This window comes from Artibeus jamaicensis, unplaced genomic scaffold, assembly GCF_021234435.1.
Source record: "Artibeus jamaicensis isolate MK-2021 breed Jamaican fruit bat unplaced genomic scaffold, CSHL_Jam_final contig_797, whole genome shotgun sequence".
Lineage (NCBI taxonomy): Eukaryota > Metazoa > Chordata > Mammalia > Chiroptera > Phyllostomidae > Artibeus > Artibeus jamaicensis.
The window spans coordinates 3,679,238-3,699,997 of NW_026521977.1; the positions used below are offsets into that span (position 1 = coordinate 3,679,238).

The following is a 20,760-nucleotide window of genomic DNA, read 5'->3' on the forward strand; positions in this document are numbered from 1 at the left end:
TTATCTTTAATCTTGGGCAATGTAATTATGTTGTGTCTTGGTGTGTTCCTCTTTGGGTCCAACCTGTTTGGGATTCTCTGAACTTCCTTGACTTGTATGTCTATTTCCTTCACCAGATTGGGTGTTTTCTTTCATTATATTTTCAAATAAGTTTTCGATTTTTTGGTCTTCCTCTTCTCCTTCTGGCAGCCCTATGATTCAGATGTTGGAATATTTAAAGTTGTCCCAGAAGTTCCTAAGCCTCTCCTCATTTTTTTGAATTCTTGTTTCTTCATTCTGTTCTGGTTGAATGTTTATTTCTTCCTTTTGTTGCAAATTCTTGATTTGAGTCCCAGTTTTCTTCCCTTCACTGTTGGTTCCCTGTATATTTTCCTTTCTTTTTTTTAAAGATTTTATTAATTTACTTTTAGAAAGAGGGAAAGGGAAGGAGAAACATCAATGTAGCTGAACTGGTTGTCTCTCATATGTCCCCAACCAGGGACCTGGCCCATAACCCAGGCATGTGCCCTGACAGGGAATAGAACCAGCAACATTTTGGTTCACAGGCTGGTGCTCAATCCACTAAACTACACCAGCCAGGGCTGTATATTTTTCTTTATTTCACTTTGTATAGCCTTCACTTCTTCCTTTATTTTGCAGCTATACTCAGTCATTTCTGTGAGCATCCTGATTACCAGTGTTTTGAACTCTGCATATGATGGCTTGGCTATCTCCATGTCACTTAGTTGTGGTTTTTGTGGGGTTTTTGTTGTTGAGTTTTGCTCTGTTCTTTCATTTGGGCCATATTTCTTTGTATTGTGTACCTGTTACATTCTAAGGGGCAGAACCTTAGATATTCACCAGGAAGAGGCAACCCACTTTGCTGTGTTGAGGCACTGTCTGTGGGGGAAATGTCAATGAGGGAGCAATGCCACTTGCTCAGCTCTCACCCCATTTTTGGTCACTTTCCCCACTACCCACAGATGGATTATGCCCTTCTGAAGCTGATTCCAGGTGGGTGGGCTTGTATAGTTCTAGGACCCCATGAGTCCCTCCAAAGGACTCTCCCGAGGCTGGGAGTTTCTCCTGCTGCTGCCACAACCCCCAAAGGTTTTTACAGTCAGGGGGTTTGAAGCTTTCCCATCCCACACTAGAACCCTGGGTTGCAGGGTTTGTCTCACTCCCCAGTTGTTCCTCCCAGTTTATCTGCCCATGAATATGGGACCACTCAGTCAGCCAGCTGCCATCTCACTGCACGTCCTCTCCGCCCCAGCTGCCCATCTTCATCCCTCCTACCCATCTGGATGAATGTTTCTTCTTTGACTCCTTAGTTGGACTTCTATACAGTTCAACTTTCTGGCAGATCTGGTAGTTTTTTTATTTTAAAGTTGGTTGTTATCCTTCTTTTGGTTGTGTGAGGAAATGAAGCATATCTACCTACTTCTCCATCTTGGCCAGAAGCTCGTAGCTAATCGAGGGTCTGTAGTTTTTATAAGCCAAGGTTAAGGCCTAGTCAAGAAAAGGGCTCAGAGGAGTTTGGCTGAAGTTTGTTCACAGAGAGAAGCTTTGTCAGTACAGGGGTGGGTAAAGGTAGGTTTACAGCTGTTCTCATGGAAAATAATACCATACTGAATAAATAATACAAGAATAAACGGTGTTTTGTGCACTCACAACTGTAAACCTACTTTCACCAACCCCATATGTACCTGGGAGTGGGATTTATAGTCCATGGCGCAGGCATGTGTGATTTGCTTTAGAAGACAATGTCAAACCACTTTCCAAAGTGATTCTACCCATGAATGTACCCTCTAGCGGGAAATCAGAGCTCCTTCTGACCCACATCTTTATCAACACTTGGTAGTCTCAGGGTTTCGTTTATTTTTTTAATGCCACCCTTTTTATGGCGGTGTAGTGGTATCTTGTTATTGGTTTTAAATCTGCATTTACCTGATTATGATGTTGTACTACTTTTCACATGTTTATTTAAATATTCTCCTGTATGAAGTCTTTATTCAAGTGTTTTGCCCATGGTTTTATTGTGTAGATAGTCCTTTCCTTACTGGTTTATAATCTGTGTAGATTCTAGATATAAGTCGTCTGTCAGATATGTGCATTGTAAATCTCTTTTCCCACTCTTTGGCACACTTTTTCACTTCCTGAAAGTGTCTTTTGAGAAAAAGAAGTACTTATTTTATGGAGCAAAATTTATCAATATTTTTCTTTATTTTTTAATTTAGTCTTTACTATATTTTTCCATTACTATTTAGTCCCCTTATGCCCCCTCCCCCTAGCAATCACCACACTGTTGTCCATGTCCATGAATCCTTTTTCCTGATTTTGTATTCTGTTTTTGAAATCTTTTCCTACTCTGAGATCATAAAGATGTCTTATGTTACCTTCTAGAAGTGTGCTATTTGATATAGTAACCACTGTTTCACAATTGAGCTTTGGCTAGTGTGAGTGAAGAACTGAGTTTTTCATTTTATTTAATGTTAATGGATTTAAATTTAAAACTGAAGCAGTATAAAATATTTTTCTATTAAGCATATGAAGTATTTTTTTGCTGTTGATAGAATTACATTTCACTGTAACCTAGCTTACTAAGAATTTTTACTATGATAAATTATAAATTAAATCAAGTGCTTTTTCTACCTCTATTGAGATCATCATATTTTTTTACTTCAATTAATAATGTGCTGAATTATGTTGATTGCATTTTTATATAGATTTGGAAATGTTAAATCACTAATGAGTTCTTGGGGAGTCCCCACTTGGCCATAATGTATAACCTTTTTATATACCACTGTTATCAGGTTTGCTAATTGCTTTTAGTACTCTTGCAGGTATGCTCATGAGAGATATTGGTGGGAAATTTTTCCTTCTTGCATATCCCTGTCTAGTTATGTTATCAAACTTATGCTAGCTTCACAACACAAGTTGGGAAGAGTTCCATTTTTCTCCATTCTCTGAAAGAGTTTTTCTTTTTCTTTTTTTAACATTGATATTATTTATTTTTTTAACATTGGAACACAAATCAAGTCATCTAGCCTAAAATTTTTTGGTAGGGTGTTGTTTTTTAATATTGAATTCAGTTTCTTTAATAGATACAATTATTCAAATTGTCTTTAGTCTTATGTCAGTTTTGGTAATTTTCAATAAATGTATCTATTTTATCTAAATTTTCAAATTTACTGTCATAAAATAGTTTATATAATAGCTTCCCATTTCCAATATTGCTAATTTGTGTTCTGTCTCTTTTTTCAAAGTCATTCTTTTTTAAAGGATATTTTATTAATTATGATGTTACAGTTTTCCAATGTTTTCCCCTTTTCCCCCTCTACCTGATACCCCCCTTCCCTCCAACCATCCTTCCCTCAGTTTATGTCCATGAGTTCTTTGGCTTCTCCATTTCCTATACTATTCTTAACATCCCCCTATTTTGTAGCTACCAATTATACTTCTTAATCCCTGCGCCTTTTCCCCCCCGTTCCCCCCCTTCCCTCTCCCAGCTGATAACCCTCCAGATGATCTCCATACCTATGATTCTGTTCCTGTTCTGGTTGTTTGCTTAATTTGTTTTTTTTAGATTCTGTAATTGATAGTTGTGGATTTGTTGCCATTTTAATATTCATAGTTTTGATCTTCTTTTTCTTAAATACATCCCTTTACCATTTCCTATAATAGTGGCTTGGTGATGATGAACTCCTTTAGTTTTACCTTGTCTGGGAAACACTTTGTCTGCCCTTCCATGCTGAATGATAGTTTTGCTGGGTAAATGAATATGGCTTCTTTAAATCCTTGGTTGTTAGACTTCCATACAGTTCGATTTTTGGACACTTCTGGGTATTATTTGGTTTGATGTTTAGTTGTAATTCTCTCTGGTTGTGCAAGGAGGTGAAGCCTGTCTACCTATGCCTCCATTTTGACTGGAATTCTTAGTCATTTTTTATAGCAGGTTATCAACTATGTCTTTTTAAAGAAACAAATTTTTGCTTTGTTAATTTTCTATTTTATTTCTTCTTTGTCTTTATTGGCTTTCATAATTTCTTGATTATTTTCTCCATTTTAGTTTCTTTACATTCAACTAAAGAGTTGAATGGTTCTTTTTCTGGCTTCTTGAAATAGAATTTAGAGCATTAATTCTCAACTTTTATTTTGCATAATCTGTACAACTAAAGCTCTATATTTCCCCCTAATCATCATGTTAGCTGCATCCTAGTCATTTTGCTTTACTCTTTCTAATCACTTTAAATTTATTTTTAGTTCTTCTTTGACCGATAGGTTGTTAGAGAAGTATTGGTTCACCTGTGCTTTCTCATCTGGCAATCTCATTTTGGAATTTTCTAGTGTGATTTTTTATGATTAATTTCTAGCTTAATCTCACTGTCATCAGAGTACATACTAGATTTGATTTCAGTCCTTTGAATTTTGTTGATACTCACTTTATGGCTTGCCATAGCACCAACTTAGTAAATGTGCCATGGGCTGTAGATAGGAAAAATGTATATTCTCTAGTTCTTGGGGGGGTGTCATTCTACATATTCTTATCAACGAAGTCAAATGTATTAGCAGAGTTTGCTCAAATCTTGTGTATCCTTATAGGTTTGTCATCTTTATTTCTGACCAACTGGCTCTAAATCAGGGTTCCCATAACCCCTCTTTTGGTTCAATAATTTGCTGGAATGGCACAGAACTAAAAAACAAAACAAAACCCACACTTATAAAGGCTGTGATAAAGACTACAGATGAGCAGCTGATGAAGAGTTACAGAGGATGAAGTTAAGGAGGGTCCCAAGTGCAGGGGCTTCTGTTTCTGTGGAGTGGGGTTCAACACCCTCTGAGTGTGAGGATGGGTTAGGGTTAGGGTTTGGGTTAAGCTGCTAGATTTTGCGTCTAGGTTTTCTTTCTTTATTTAAAGAATATTAAAGACAATAAAGAGTGTATGGAAAGTCAGTAAAATACTTGCAGATCACTTCATGTCTTCCAAGGCTTGTTTGCAAGTGTATTAAGATGAGTCTTTAATAACCTTTACTCTAGGGCTTGTTTGTTCCTATTACTAAAGTGGGACTCTCCCGTGGTGTCTACTACTGCCCCATCCGCTTGCTCCTCCCTGGTGAGTTGGAACTTGAACGTGCCCCAGTCCTGCAGAAGCATTAGATCTTACTTAGCCTATAACTCCCCAGCAGTTATTTGCCCAGCCTCATGCATTTTCTCTTCATGCATCGATAATTTACGAGTAAGCAATAGACTCCAGGGGACCTCTACACCCATTTCTGAGGTTCTTTTTCTGCATAGCTCCCTCCTCACCAGTACTCTCTCTCACACATTTCCTTTGCAAACTCTGATGATCTCTTGTCTTCTCAGCCCAATAACTTTGTTCTGTTAGGGTTCTTCCCACCAGCACTGGGATCTGGAAGAAAGTGCCTTTAGGCAGAGGAAGCTATTGGGATTGTAGGCCTTACCTTGTTTATTCCTGTCCTCACCTTTATCACAGTTCTGCACTTCCCATTGTCCAATGCCTGGAAACCGCTGTTTCTAGGGCTTTGAGATGGCAGATCAACCCCAGAATCAGTCCCTCCATTATGGCCGGTGTGAAACAACCCTGCCAAGTTTTTTTAAACTTTGCAAATGAAAAGTGAATTGATGCCTAGAATGGTTGCTTCTATAAAGGAACAGGGTAAAGGCGAAGAGATTCAGAGGCACCTCTATCACTTTGTAGAACTTTGCCAGAAGTTCGAGAAATATATTATATTTGGAAACATTTTCTCCTCAATTTCAAAATGAAATTCAGTGGGAGTATTAAATTTGTTTCTGAGAGTTCAAAAGTGTTTTACCCTTAGCTTATTATAGTTTTTCCATTGAATGAAGGTGAATCAGGCAGTTTTACTAATACTGCAGTATTGTTAATTCTCATCAATGACAATGGTGAGGCTGCAGCTGTTGCTGTTGCTGATAACAGCATACACACACACACACACACACACACACACACACACACACAAGCACCTCCTGTGAACCAAGCATGGTGTTAGGCTCGTCACAGCAACACTTCCTCACCTTGCAGCACCAATCTGCACGTTAGAAAATCATGACTCCCAGAAACTCAGGAAGGTAAAAGTTAATTCCTCGGGCTCACACACTCAGACTAAATTACTGGGTGGTGGTAATTTACTGCTGCAACTGGGGAACAATCTCAGCTCACCGGGAACAAGGCCTCCCTCCATTGTTACGCTGCTCCCTGATTCCCTCCGCACCTGAGCTTTCCCATCTGGCAAATTAAAGTGGAAAAACAGTCGGCTCCCTCCCCAGAGAGGCTGTGTTATTATATAGTTGTTTTGCATTATTTTGACTCAAATGACAGCATATGTAAATGTGCTCCTAGAGGTTAAAATTATTTTTATTTTTATAAACTTGGCCTCTCCCATGAGGTAAATAGTTGAAAATTATGGAGAGAAAAAGGCAGATGGGAGGGAATGTTAGTTGGCTTGGAACTGCTTCTCTACCTTCCTCCCCACCCAACACATATCTCTACTCAGCTATAAGCTGCCACAGCAGAGTGAAACTCAGTGAATTTCCTGTCAGGGAGGCAGTCCTACCTGCTTCTGATATGCAGTGTCCAGGGTGCGTTAATACAGCTACTAATCATTAACTCTGCATCAGGTTGATTTGTAGGGGCAGATGTTCTTGCTGAGAGGAATAAAAGCCTCCTGTGGCACCTGGAAGACTTTCTCACACATGGTCCCCAGCCAGATCACAAAGAGATGCTGGTGAGCACAGGCACTTTGCTGCCTCTCACCATCCACCTCTTGGCCGGAGGCCAGCACATCCCCTCGATTCTGGTTGTCCCATGGGCCCTGCGTCGCCGAGCCCTCCCTATCTTGAACTGCCTTTCCTGGCATTTGAATCATCACTTCGATGATGTGATAATATCTGCAAGTTGAGAAAATAAAAGTGGCATTTGTTTAGCCATAATTAATGAAATATTTATGTTGCATGAGACTATGTGATAAAACCTTAGGCTTAGAGTCCTTTTGCTTCTGATTACATTTGGGATTTTTTTTCTATGACCAGACATTCTGACGCCAGCTCTTTTACACTGAGCAGATGTCATGTAGTAAAAATGGGTACCAGATGCTGTGAGCCGCAGAAGAGCGATTTGTTTAAGAGCTGGCTCTGACTTTTTTTTTTTTTTTTTTGCATTCAATTACTCTGCAGAACAAACCTTACACAAGCATTTAGGTAACTCAGCTAACTTCAGACAAGCATTTTAATAATAGATTTCATCTCTGAATGCATTCAAGCAACACACCGTATAAATGGTGTTTAAGGAATTAATTGATTTCTGCATAATACCTTTATTTTTTAAGGTGAAGAGAGAGCTGCAAAGCCCTTGGCAGGGACCCAGAAATGTAATTAACGTGGAGGGCCAAATTTTCAGTTGCCCTTAGGTACTGCCTCCTCATGCTCCTGGCAGGTGCAGTGAGGGGAGGGCGGGGGAGCGAAGGGCGTGGAGGGAAGAAGGGAGAGGCGGCTTTGGGTCGCTAAGTGAGAAAAGAAGCTAGAGTTCAGCAAGTTTTTCTGTTTCCCTCTCAGGTCCCAAGCACATCCCCAGCAGGGCGCAGGTGACAGGGGCTGCCTCTTCCACCTCCTCCTCTTCTGCAGACGAAGAATTTGATCCCCAGCTTTCCTTGCAGTCGAAGGTAAAAAACATTTGGCAAACCAAAGGGGGCCTTGGCTTGCAGGGCTGTTTACCCTCCAGATCTGAGACCCAATGTGGGCTCCAGCTGCGGTGGTTTCGTTGGGAGGATCACGTGTCATTGCATCTGACGGCCACTGCTCGTTTTACCTGAAATACCCCGAGAATTATCTCTTTGTTACTGTTGTTGTTGTTGTTGTTAACTTTTGTAAGCTTGCCTCTGTCAGAGTTGTAAAAACAGGGGAGAGGAAAAAAACCTGACGTGTCTACTTGGAACCATTTGGTGACTGCAGCTCTTAAAAGTGGGTTTCATTTGTGGTCCAACAAGCAAACTATTGAAAAAATCACAACACGCAGATGCCTCTTTCCCTGGGGGAAGCACAGCTTCATTTAAGAAGCACTCGAGACAGGTCGCATACAATGTGCTGTGTTTATTCTAATTAGAAATATGACATGAACCTCGCAGTTGCACGGAGGTATGGAGACTCCGAGGGCCCCGCTGTGGAAGGGACTAGTCATGTGCTGATGGGGGAGATGGCAGTCCCCACTCCTTGCCTCATGAACATTAATATTTCTGGAGACCGCTTTAAATAACTCCCATACCCACTAAAGAGCACAAATGTCGTATGTCTTTAAATGCAGCTGTACTTCACAAACACAGAGACACGCATCCCATGACATAAGCCCACCATTGTTTTTTCTTTTTTGTCCACTGGGGCTGGGGCAGTTTCACTGGGGCAGCGTGCTAAATGGATGGACCTAAAATGCTTCCCTGGTGGATGGAGATGCAGTTCACTGCTCTGGCCATGTTTATTTTTTGGAGCACTGAGGATCAGAGGAGAAAGGGAGAGAACCAGATTTATTTACTGAGACTCAACTTTTCCATATCTGGCACTAGGAGCTTTGGCGTCTTTTCAAGTCACTCAGGGGTTCCAGCTCCCCAAGGCCCAGTCTGGAGCAAGTCAGGAGGGGGCTGGGAGACGGCTTGAGTGCATGTGTGTGTGTGTGTGTGAGAGAGAGAGTGAGAGAAAGAATAAGAATGAGAGGCTATGTCTAGAGTCCTAATTGTGCAACTGTGGGTGTTGCTGATTAGTTCATTACTCAACACAAATGAATTCTATGTGTGTTGACTTCTAGGGTTTCCTTACTGCCCCTCTCATCTATTTGAGTGGTTCCAAGTTACTTCTGTATTCAAATGAGCATCAGCCATCCTGACACTTATGGCAAATAAAAGAATGGCATGGCCCAAACACATCCAAATTGCAAGGCCATGATATCTAAGGCATGCTTTGCAAGTAGCTCTTTGTCCTCCTGCTGCGCCAGGACAGAGCCAGTTCTGGCTTGGCTCACAGCGAGGTAAAGCCTGCTTGCTTCACCTGGCTGCTGATGTGACCACTCTCACAGGAGGGAAAGCTGGCCAAGGACTCCCCCTGGGCTCACGATGAAGGAACAAGGGGAGGTTCCCCCTCTGGTTTCCTTATCTCTTCTGCCCCACACAGGTGCATCCCCAGATGTGGGGCACAGAACCCATGTCAGCTCAAAGGAACCTTTGCACAGGACACTGGAGACGGGATGTACATACTCCAGGTCTTCCTTTTGCTTTGCCCCTCCTGGCTGGCTCTGCTCCCAAACCAGCTCTGGGTCTGAGACTGGGGCAAGCAGCTTGTCCTCATCCTACCAGGGTTCTCCTTTCTCTGTCCTTTATCTTTTTCTTCCTTATCCCTCAGTCTCTTCCTTTTCCTCTCCGTATGTCATCACCGTCATTGAGGACATAAGAACCATGCCTGACACTTCGTGAGGCCATCTGAGCATTAATAAATCATCCATCATTTCCATACCTATGTCTTTTAATAAAAAGCAATAAAGGACTTTCTTTCCTCCTGTAGGTTCTGTTTGTGCCAATTCTTGAGAAGGCAGTTGCGGGGCAGCAGCTTTGCTGCTGGGAAGTGCTGTTGAAGCATCTTCCCTTGATATTGTATTAAATGCTCCTAATTCAGGGGAAAACTTCGCCATTTCTATAAAGCAAGAGTCTTCTTTGTGCATACACAGTATTTGGCACAGGAAAGGTGAACCAGACAGATGAAAATGTGGATGCAGGATTCAGCTTACCTGGGCTCACGTCCTGGCCCTGCCCATTACTAAGTGTGTCCTCTTGGGCAAGTTAGTTTAACTTCTCTGAGTTCTGATTTCCTTACCTGCCAAATAAGTCCAATTAGAGGGATAGTCAAGATGATACATGTGAAGTAATCAGCACAGTGTCTGGCACATAACACTCAATAAATGCTGGGATTTCTTATGTAGGTTAGGAGAGTGTAAGCTCCAGAGATGGTTGTTAAATGAACTGACTCTTCACAGACTGAGTTAGACAGTCCGTGGTTAACAATCACCAGTGATCTCCACCATGCTCCTCCCCAGCCTTTCCAGAAAGACCTGGTGGCCTAATAGTGGGGTTCCCCCACTCCAATGGCCAGGAACCTCTGTTCAGAGTGATTGACAGTCAATCGGGAAGTCATTCCCTAGAAATAAAAATGATGTGATATGGAATAAATTTGAGTTCTGAGAGCCAGAATTTCCTTCCAAGGATGAAGGGGAGCATGAGACCCTTAGGATTCTAGATCCTCAAGGGAATTCTACAAAAACCAAGCTTCATATTGAGATAAATGCTTTCACCAATGATATGTAGATGTTCAGAACCCCAAAACCTGGATGCTTTCTAAAGGGTGTAGTGGTCTCTCCAATGAATGGGTGTCCAAATGACAAGGGTTTATGAAACCCTGGAAAGGCTGAGGCTTTTGAGACTCAATCTGTAACCTCTGTTATGCACCCAGATTCCTCTGGCAGGATCTAGGGTCAGGCCTGGTAGGTCTACTCCCAGTTGTGGATGCGTCCATCTGGAGTTTGTCCTTTTAATGGGCAAACTTTCGAATCAGCCATGGTTATTGAATACCCAGGCTCCAGCCTCACCGTAATAATTTTTTCATTCCTCGTTTGTTTCTGCCAGTATTAAAGAGGAGTCTCTAGCACACTCTCATCCTCATGCTGTTATGAAAAACTTATGTGTATGCTCAGAGAGGGCAAACTCATAGTAAAACTGGCCCAATTTGAACACTTTCTTTGTGAATACAGGGTGTATGCATATGTATAATTATATACTCCTACATACATTCACTCATGTAATAGATGAAAAATAATAGATTTTAGTGAAGAATTATAATAGTGCTCATTTGTAATAATAATGCTGATAATCAAAATCATAGTATGTACTGAATTTCTGTCCTATATCTCTTTCAATTATTCTGCAAAGAGCTCTACCCACCTTATCTCATTTAATCCTTATTAAAGGATTAATACATTTCTACAAAGTAGGCAGGAAGTCCTTCTTATCACTCTGAAAAGGACACTGAAGTTTGGAAAGTATGCGCTGCACTGAAGTGCATGCAGCTCAGCTGGGAACTGATGCCAGCTCTGCAAGGTTCCGGCCTCTGTGCTCAACCATTACCCTCTGCCCTTTCTCCAGGCAGAAGTGTCCCTTGAACTTCCCACTATGTGGAGCAGGTCACGGCATCCCCCACCCTTTCTCTGGTGTCTAAAACCCGGAAATGGCACCATCAGGATCCAGACACCTCTTTTAAATGCATCAGTTTTGAAGGTTCTGTATTTTACAAGCCCAGGCACACAGAGAACCCAGTGCTATGAATGATGCATTTGTACAGCAATGTGAAGTAGGAGGAGAAGCAATCTTATGCCTCTCTCCAGCCAAGAAAACGTTTCCTCTGATTTGCTCTTGTATTCTCAGGTTTAATTAGGCAGTGTAGAATGAACCTAAGGACTGTTTAAAGGACTTGTTTTCAAGTAGTGTACTTATGTGTGTGTGTGTGTGTGTTTTAGGCTCATCATCTTTGGGCTTTACGGTAGCACCCATAGAGAGTATAATTCTTGCATTATTTCTACCTTCAACTGAACCAAGTGCTCTATAAAGCCACTCCCAACCACATACCTACACACACATCCCAACACAACCACAGACACCAGTTTCCCAATCTAGCGCCTCCTAGCTACACGTGGCTATTAAACTCATTAAAATGAAATAAAATTTAAAATTCAACTTCTAAATCACACTAGCCTCATTTCGAGTGCCCACCTGGCTGGTGGCTTCCATATTTTAGAGAGTTGCTGATACAGAACATGCCCGCGATAGCAGAAGGTTCTATCGGACCTTCATTGTTCTAGAAGTTAGGCAGTGGTTCAGTTGCAGAGGGGGCAGAAGCCCATGAGGGTATTTTGTAAGTTTCAACCCCCATTTCTCCAACATATTGTTTTCTTCTCTGTTGGCTTTTGTAGGAGAGGAAGATGCTTAGAAGAAGAAGGAAGCTGGAAAAAGCAACACAACAATTGGTTAAGCAAGAAGAACTGAAAAGACTTCATAAAGCTCAGGTCAGAAAACAAACTGGATATCAGTGAGTGGGTCTGGGAGCCTGGTGATCTGGACCTGGCAGCCCTTTGGGAGTCTGTATTGCATCGGGGAGGTGGGCTGGAGACAGGCAGTTCCTCTCTGAGCAACCAGGTTTGTGGCAATGCTGAAGGTGCTGGCTCAATCCCTGGTGGCACTCTGGGGGCTTGGAGAGCCCAGGTGTTGATCTGGCTTCCCACCACCTTTCCACCTGCAGGCATGTTCCCAGCAAAATGAGCCTGAAATGACCGCCAGCACGTGGCCTTGGGAACATCCCAGGCCTTGACGGTTGCATGGCAGTGGTCTTTGGTGTGTCCTCTGTGAGGGCATGACCTTCCCTCAACTTTCTGCCAGTGACTCTGCTGCACTGACAACTATTAGGGGCTGCCTCTGTTTCCAAATTAGTTGACAGCATAAGAACCCAGCTTTCTGATACAGATTCCCGGCCTACTCCAAACATTTCTGCCCAGATTGATCTGCCCACCTCTGCCACAGACCAGCAAAGGAAGCAGAAAGGCAAGGCATTCCCCGTCTCCCTGGGGAGCCAGAGCTAGCCTTGAAGAACAGTTAGGTTTTAGGACAAAAGGCCTTGAATGACCATTCATATTAATCCAATGTACCCTTACCTTCCTTTCTCCAGTTATTCCCTGGATCTGGCCATGTGGTCCTGTAAGTTGTTTCTGAGAAGGAGGTAAATTTAATTTACCCTCCTTTACCCTTCAGAGTGACTAACTTGGGAGCTGCCCCTTTCACTGAGCAGACAGGGAAAATTCCTGTCAAGGTCCTCTGTCCTCTCCCAAATTCTAAAATAGGTCTCTTTGAAGCATTTCCACTTCCGCTCCTCAGAACAAGGTAAGTCTTTGTGCTGTGAATTGGCCAGCTCAGCAATGGCCCCTCCTCCTGTTTTCACTCCAGACAATAGGTGGCGGTAAGAGAAGAATTACAATGGCCTTTTGAGTCTCGATTTGCATTCCTTTTTAATCTTGGAGATTTTTGTCCTTAGTTTCTAAAGAATGACCATTAGAGCAGCCAGCCTGAGCTGCCATAACAATGTACCGCAGAGTGCGTGGCTCAGGTAACAGAAACGTATTCTCTCCCAGTTCTGGAGGCTGGAAGTTTGAGATGAAGTTGCCCTTGGGGTGGGTTTCTGGTGAGGACTCTCTCCCTGGCTGGTAGAGAGCTGCTTTCCTATGTCCTCACGTGGCCCTCTCTTTCTGTGCAGATGCAGGGAAATAGAGGTCAATCTCTGGTACCTCCTCTTCCTCTTCTATCAGGACATCAGTCCTATCAGGTCCCATCAGGTTAGGGCCCCGCCCTCATAGCCTTATTTACCTCCTTCAAAGTCCCAGTCTCCACGTACACTCCCTTTGGGAGTAAGGGCTTCAACATATGAATGGGGGGCAGGTGTGGGAGGAGGCTCCGCTAACTCCATAACAACCACACAGCCAAAATCACAAGTAATCAGTAATAAAGTTATTTCAATGTTTTCCTTCCTTTTGCAATTCTACACCATGCCAGCAAGAGACCGATTTATAAAGATATAATTATCTTTAAAAGAGAGACAGAGAGGAAGGGGGCATGAAATTACAAGTTGTAATTCCCATCTATTTCAGATTTTGTGTTTGGGGCTGAAGCGCGTTTAGTTGGCACAAGAGGAAGCAGGTGGCAGGCAGCTCAGGCCCCTCCTGCTCCGGCCTCTCCACCAGGTTGGAGGTGCTTTGGCAGCTGTACCCCTGCATCCAGGGGAGCCGGACAAAGATGTGGAGTTAAGGAGGAAGGGGAGAGAGACAAAGTTGGAGTAATTAGTGCAGAGGGGGAAGAACACACGCATTCTGTCTGCCCTGACAGCTGCCTGTTCCTTAAATTTACCTGGTCTGCCAGGTGCAAAGTCTGCTCTGCCCAGAGGTGTGCCTTTTGGCAGCAAGGTGTCTGAAAACAGAGAAAACTGATGGGACGAATAGAATGCACATGGGAAAGGCTTTCCCCTAATTTTCCTTCCTCATATACACAAAAGAGAAGAAGCTAGGAGTGAAAGTAAGAATGAAAGTGCAAATCCACTCATGAGCCCAAACCTTAATAAGTGCCGATAGTCAGTTCAAGGAGGGTGTGAAGTTGTTCCTTAATGGGATAAACATCTTGTATGTTAATAACCTGCTAGTAGCAATGCTACCATACACGGCCACAGTAAAGGCCCCTGAGCATCAGCCCCGTGGTGCAGTGAAGGAAGAGGTACAATCTGTAGCTCAGGACGGCAGCCAGACTGATGGGGAAAGGACACCCTGCCCCCAGGAGCTGGCCAAGGACTCCTGCTCCACACCAGCTTCTCCGGAGGGATCCTCTGGGTTTTCTTGGGAAAATGGAACATGAGCATGCTCCGTGTCTGCCCCTGGAGCCCCTGTCCTGCTCTGAGTCATGGCTGCAGCTCCGGCGCTTCTGCCAAGACCATAGTTGGGGGCTGAGTCTCCGCCAGCCTGGCCCGGCAGCCTCTGCCTGAGAGCATGTCTGTGTGACCGGCCTGGTTGAAGGGGACCGTTTTACCTTCTAGTTCGGGACAAACTGAGCTGACACACAGACCCCTTGCCTTATATCTTTATGCTAAAGAAGGGAGACGTCCAGGTACAGTTGTTTGGGAACTCAGAGGTCCTGGCCCCTTTCATCAAGGAGGTGACATCCCACAAGAAGGGGCTTCTTCCTCTTTGGAAGTGTGAGACTCTGCACATTGGGAGTCCCCATGTGACCTGAGACCCTGGCGTTGCAGGCCATCCAGAGGCAGCTACAGGAGGTGGAGGAGCGGCAGAGGGCCTCTGAGATCCAGGGCGTGAGGCTGGAGAAGGCGCTGCGAGGAGAAGCAGGTAGGCGTCCCGAGGGACCCTGCAGCCGTGGTCTGAGGACAGAGCTGGTCTAGCCGGTCCGGCCCAAACAGTGAGACTTTGTCACCCTCTGTCAGCGTCAGTGGACAGTGTGAAATCCACAACCACTTCGCACCTTCACAGTCAGCCTGGCGGCCTCATCTAAAAGTCCAAGGGGCTCAGGTAGACCTGTGGGCCTGGCCACTGGCTGTCCAGTCCACCAGGGGTTTGCTGTGTGCGTGTTCCTTGCCGTTCAGGGCTCAGTATAAATTCGGGAGAAACATTTGGGCCTTCAAGCAATGTTGGTAGAGACTCAAAGCCCAGACCTAAAGGAGAAATCCCGGTCTCTCCCTTTACGCACTGTGCAACACGGGGCCAGTCATGTTTTTCATCTTTATGAACTTTGTGTTCTCCTCTCAATGGAAATAATAGTGGTTTCCTACCTTATAGAACTGATGTAAAAATTGGAGGATAAATTATTTATATATATGAGTGTGTGTACATTTAGATATGTATGTATATATCTGTACATGTGCACATATAAATAACATTTATACACATATATATAAATTAGCACATTGCCTGGCACAGATAAAGCACTCAATGGTAGCTATTCTACTGATAGCCTCGGATTCTCAGATCCAAACAGAATTCATCTGGTGAAGACCTACTATGTGTTGGCCATGAAGACAGTGTATCTATAATGATGAAAATGACACAGTTTCTGCCTTTGAGAAGTCCATAGCCACTGAAGGGCCCAGACATGTAGAGAAATAAACCTCCACACAGGAGGACCAGTGCTGGGATGGGAATAAGCTGTAGGGTGCACAGGAAAAGAATCATGGGGTCCCTAACTGATTCTGGGGGAGAGGCAGTCAGGCAGGGCTTCCTGGAAGGGGTGACCTATTAAGATGAGAACCAGAAGAGGAACAGGGGTTAACGGGGAGGTGAGGAGATTATTCTGGCAGAGGGAGCAGCCCCTACAAAGGCCATATGTGAAAAAAATGTTAAATGCCTTAACAAACAAGGAGCCCATGGAGGGTTCTGAGGGGCGGGATCACTTCCAGAAACCTTCCCCGTTTTGGGAAACCACCTGGCATCTGGGTGGCTAGTGAATTGGAGGGGGTCCTTAGAGTTTGTGGAAAGTGCTGTCTCTTTAGCTTTGTGACATGATGCCTTTAACCCTTTATATTTTGAATATAAACTGTGAAAAACCGAACACTGAAAACACATTTCTCTCTGTGCAGCTGTGAAAATGTGTTCCTTGTTAAACAACAGAGTGCGAGGTTAGCATTTCACTTCTCTTAAAAGTGCAGCTATTTGCGAGTGATGGTACTGGCAGGGGCGGACCCAGGTTTTGTGAGCCCCGAAGTGCCTACAATGTCGTGCATGCGATATCGCGTGGGCGGCTCCCAGAGCCTTGCAAGGGTCCATCCAAGTGAGGGCCCGTGGTTTCAGATGTATGAGCCATATGGTAAATTGGTTTCTGGAGAACAGGGAGACAGTGGAGTCTGACTTTATCCTTCTGCGCCTTAGTTTCCATGTTTGTAAAGCAAGAGCAATAATCACATCTGTTTCTTGGATTTGTGGTGAGGATTGGCTGAAACAATGTATATGGAAGCTCTAGCATGGTGCCTTGACTATGGGATGGATGGGATAGATGAGTAATAAATGCTTGTGCCTTTTCTTACTGAAATACGCTACGCATTTTTTTTTGCAAAGAAAACCCAAGTCCACTCATCGGAAGTAGGATTCATTGCAAAAGTGGTAACTATTTCTGGCCACTGGGTGTGAGAGTCACTGCCTGTCTTTGCAGCTGCTCTGGGGGCCTTTGGCACAGCCACCTGCCCTTGTTTGACATTTGGTCACACTCCCAATTAAGAAAGCTCTGGCACTTTTCTTTAGGAATCCACCGATTCCAGGGAGAGCCTTAGAAATAAAAAAGGACACACCAGTAAAGCTAGGGCATGTTTCAGTTTGCTGGGGAGGAAGTGGGAGGTAGTGGGGGAGGTAGAGTTATAGGCATCAAAGAGCACTGGGTTCAAATTCTGTTCTGCATTCAGGCTGTGTTGGTCCTAGGAACTCACTCAACTTCCCTGGTCCCATATTCCTATCCCTGAAGGTGGATCGTCTCCCCAGTACCAGGTCATTTGGAGAAGTAAGGGTATTGGTGGGCAAAGTGTCTCCCAGAGTGTAGGTGATAAATGCTACCTGATATTATTGTTCAAGACATTAATATCCACATACATACACTTTTAACAATTGTCTCTCTGATCTTCAGTACTTCAGGTTTAAACTCTAAAAACCAAATTTTTGACACTTCTGAAAATCTCCCTCACCCCAAATGTGAAGAAAGGCTATTTTGAGTTATGAGCTAAAGAAGCCCAGGCAGCCTGTGCTGTCTTCAAAGGTGTGCTGGCCTGGCCAGAAATGGGTTCCATTCATTCTCTTCACGTCCTTTGTGACTCAATTCCCCTTTTCCTCCTGGATTGTCCCCGTGTGGGTTATGACTGCAAGTCAACCAGGGACAGAAGATGCAAAGAGTCAAGTCACGGAGAACAGCCCCAAAGGGGACCGTGTGGGAGATTTGCAAGCCAGGCACCAAAATTAATACACTCTGACTTGTAATAACATTTGTGCAACAATAATATTCCTTTCCAGTTTAATATTCTATCCAGCCCCTTTAAGGGATTGCCCTGGTGCTTAATGAATGACCAATGCTTATTAGGTTAAGTTATATTGGAGCTGGCCTGTGCTGCTCTGGTTCAAGTAATTTAATGGGAATTATTTAATAGGTATTATTAGGATAATTAGAAAATGATCACAGTTAGGCAATAATATTGAGCTATAAAGGTTGTGAATAACCAAATTTAGAGACAGGCCTGAAAACATGAGTCGTCTGTGCCGGTTAGGCAAGTCTCCTCCAATAATTATGTGAGCCAGCCTGAAAGGGTCTTTTGTTCCGGAGTTATTCATTAGGCAGGCATTGAATTAGAGGAGCATGCGGGGGTTCAGGGCGGAGGGCACTGATGGCTGATGAGCAAAATGAGGCTTTGATGAGCTCCTAATTGTCGGGACAACAATTCTTGCTTTCTTTTTTTTCCCCCCCAACGGTCAGAAATAAGCTTCCCCACCCCCAGGGAAGGGTTTCCCTCCCCATTTTCTCAAGAAAGGGGAAACTGAGAAAAACAAAAATCCAGGAATCCGCCCCAGAAGACAAGTCATTATGTTCTGTAGAGTGCACGCATGTGCATGTGCACATTACACACGGATGTCCTTGTCCGAGGGAATGAACTCCCCCGCGGGTCCTGGCTGCCCGGAGTAACAGACCAGGACATGCCAAGTCCCCACTGCCCTGGGCCCCACCTTCTGTCAGGGGGCCAGCCACAGCCTAGGCGGCCACTTAGATTTTTCTCAATCAGGACCCTGTTACCTATCAGTTGCTTGCTTGTCAGCGTGGTGCTCAGTGTTTTGTGCTGGGGGCCTGGAATACCCCCACTTAGCAAGAGACTGCCATTCAAACTTAGATGGTCTGGATAACAGAATTTGTTCTTTCTTTTAATACCTAGAGACAGATGAAATCTGATTTAAAAAATGTGTGACTTTTTGAAAGAGAAAGGATTTATCCCCAAGAGAAGTATATGGGAATTATTCCTCCCTTAGGAATTTACCAGCTTCTGGGAGCATTTACCAGCTGGTTGTCTGCATTGAGTTTCCTGTCCTTTTTTTAAAAAAAAAAAAAATATTATTATTATTGGAGCTGTAGGGCTCCTCCATCCTATAGAGGGGTTTGCAAAGAACATCAGGGTGTGTGAGGCTGCCAGCAGGTGGCAGCAGGAGCACACACTATGACTAGAAATTGCAATGAAAACTTAAGTGGGAAGAGGGATGTACTCTGGTTCACACTGTGGTTTTTTATCTTGACTGCTGCTGAGGAACAGAAGGAATAATAATTTTCTGGGTAATGTAATGGCGAAGTTTCCTGAAAAGGACAGAGATATTCGAGTCAGGCACTCCTGAGTCGAACTCCTGACACCCTTCATAGAGAATGGCAAGGATTAACAAGCCTCCAAAATGATGGCTAAGCAAGAAAAGAATATGGGTCACTTTGCCACACCTCCATGGTTCAGCTGAAATAGGACACTCCTGAGTCTGAACCCCAAATAGCCATTAGATAACAAGGACCTTTTCGTCAAACTTTCTCACCTGTGAAATGGACTAATCATACCATCCTCACAGGGATGATATGAAGAAGAAACTAAATGAAATAGTGTTAGTAAAGCACCTAAAAAGGCTGCCTGGCATACAATTGGTGTTCAGAAAAATTAGTTCCTTCTTTTTTTCTGTTTTTGCTTAACTCCTCCCCCTTTTACACCCAGCTCCCAAACTCCTCCCCTCTGACAGCTGTCAGTCTGTTCTCTGTATCTGAGTCTGTTTCTATTTTTTTTGTTAGTTTATTTTGTTCATTAGATTCCACATATAAGAGAAATCATATGGTATTTGTCTTTCTCTGACTGGCATATTTCACTGAGCATAATACTGTCCAGGTCTATCCGTGCTGTTGCAAAGTAAAATTTCCTTCTTCTTCTTCTTCTTTTTTTTTTTTTTTTTTACAGCCAAGTAGTATTTCATTTAGCAATGTACCACAGCTTTTTTATTCACTCATCTGCGGATGAACATTTGGGCTGCTTCCAAATCTTGGTGATTATAAATAACACTGCAATAAACATACCTCCTCTTTTCTTTCCTGCTCCTATCATTATAAATCACAGCTGGATGGGCAACCGTTTTTCAGATTGCATTTAATTTGTTCATTGCTTCACATTCATTTATAACTACACCCCCTAGAAGAGATTTAAACTAGTTTGTGTGTGTAAATAAATAAAAACACATGAATCTCACATGCCTGGTGCATATTAGGATCTCAGTATAGACTCACGCTGTTACCCTCGCCCCCAAAACAGTTCAGGAAAAGCAGATTAGCAAAGAGGACCAAACACTGGTTCTGTGGCATGTCTCTCTGACGGCATGCCATAATCTGGGGGTCAGTTTCAGGGAGTGAACATCCTTTGGGTAACCTTCCACAGAGATTTGTTCCCTGCCTGTGCTAAGAGGCAGTGAGTCCAAGGCTTGTCAGCCATCACAGTGACTGGCGGCTGTGCTCTCGAAGGTCAGCAGAGGAGGGGAAAGGCTGAGGTCCTTCTGTGATCCTGAAGGAGTCTGACTGTACGAATACGGGGAGGCCATAAAACTGGAAACTCAGGTAACATTATTTCACTACATAATACAACGGAATAGGGTCAGGAAAGAACTCAACGTCACAGAGAATGGCCAGGAATAAGGTAGTCTGCAAAGTTGATGGTGAAGGAAGCAAGGCATTGGGGTGGGTTTGCCGGAACTTTGCAGGTGCCAAAGTGAATGCCGAGGTGCACTGCATCCCAGCAGGGACCTCGTCACTCACAGCACAGCAAGCAGCAGGAGTGGGCGCATGCTATGCGTTGCCCTGTCCCCAGGCTCTGTGGCTTGACCTAATAGGCTCAGACGGTAGCTGTGCACACAGTGGATTGTACCACACCTGAGGAGCTCAGGGCAAAGAAGTCAGCAGCTTTTCTAGCAAGCAGCCAACTCACCAGCCCCCTTTCCCAGGGAGAAAGAGTTTCATAGTAGTCCTGCTGCGGCATCCTGACCCACCTCTCAGAACTGCCTCCCCAACTAGTTGTAGGAACAGCTCAAGGTCAGAGGGTGGCTGTTAGGTTTTTCAGTTTGACGCACTCAGCAAAGACCCA

General features: G+C 43.9%; 1 protein-coding gene across 2 annotated transcripts in view; it reads left to right on the forward strand.

Annotated features, from left to right (window-relative positions):
- Nucleotides 1-20,760, forward strand: part of MICAL2 (microtubule associated monooxygenase, calponin and LIM domain containing 2) — a 212,789-nt gene that overhangs the window by 170,646 nt on the left and 21,383 nt on the right. For both annotated transcript variants that reach the window (XM_053673113.1, XM_053673114.1), the window contains 3 exons: nucleotides 7,573-7,679; nucleotides 12,017-12,109; nucleotides 14,884-14,977. In XM_053673113.1, the coding sequence (XP_053529088.1) occupies nucleotides 7,573-7,679; nucleotides 12,017-12,109; nucleotides 14,884-14,977 (294 nt within the window). The remainder of the gene's footprint in view (nucleotides 1-7,572; nucleotides 7,680-12,016; nucleotides 12,110-14,883; nucleotides 14,978-20,760) is intronic.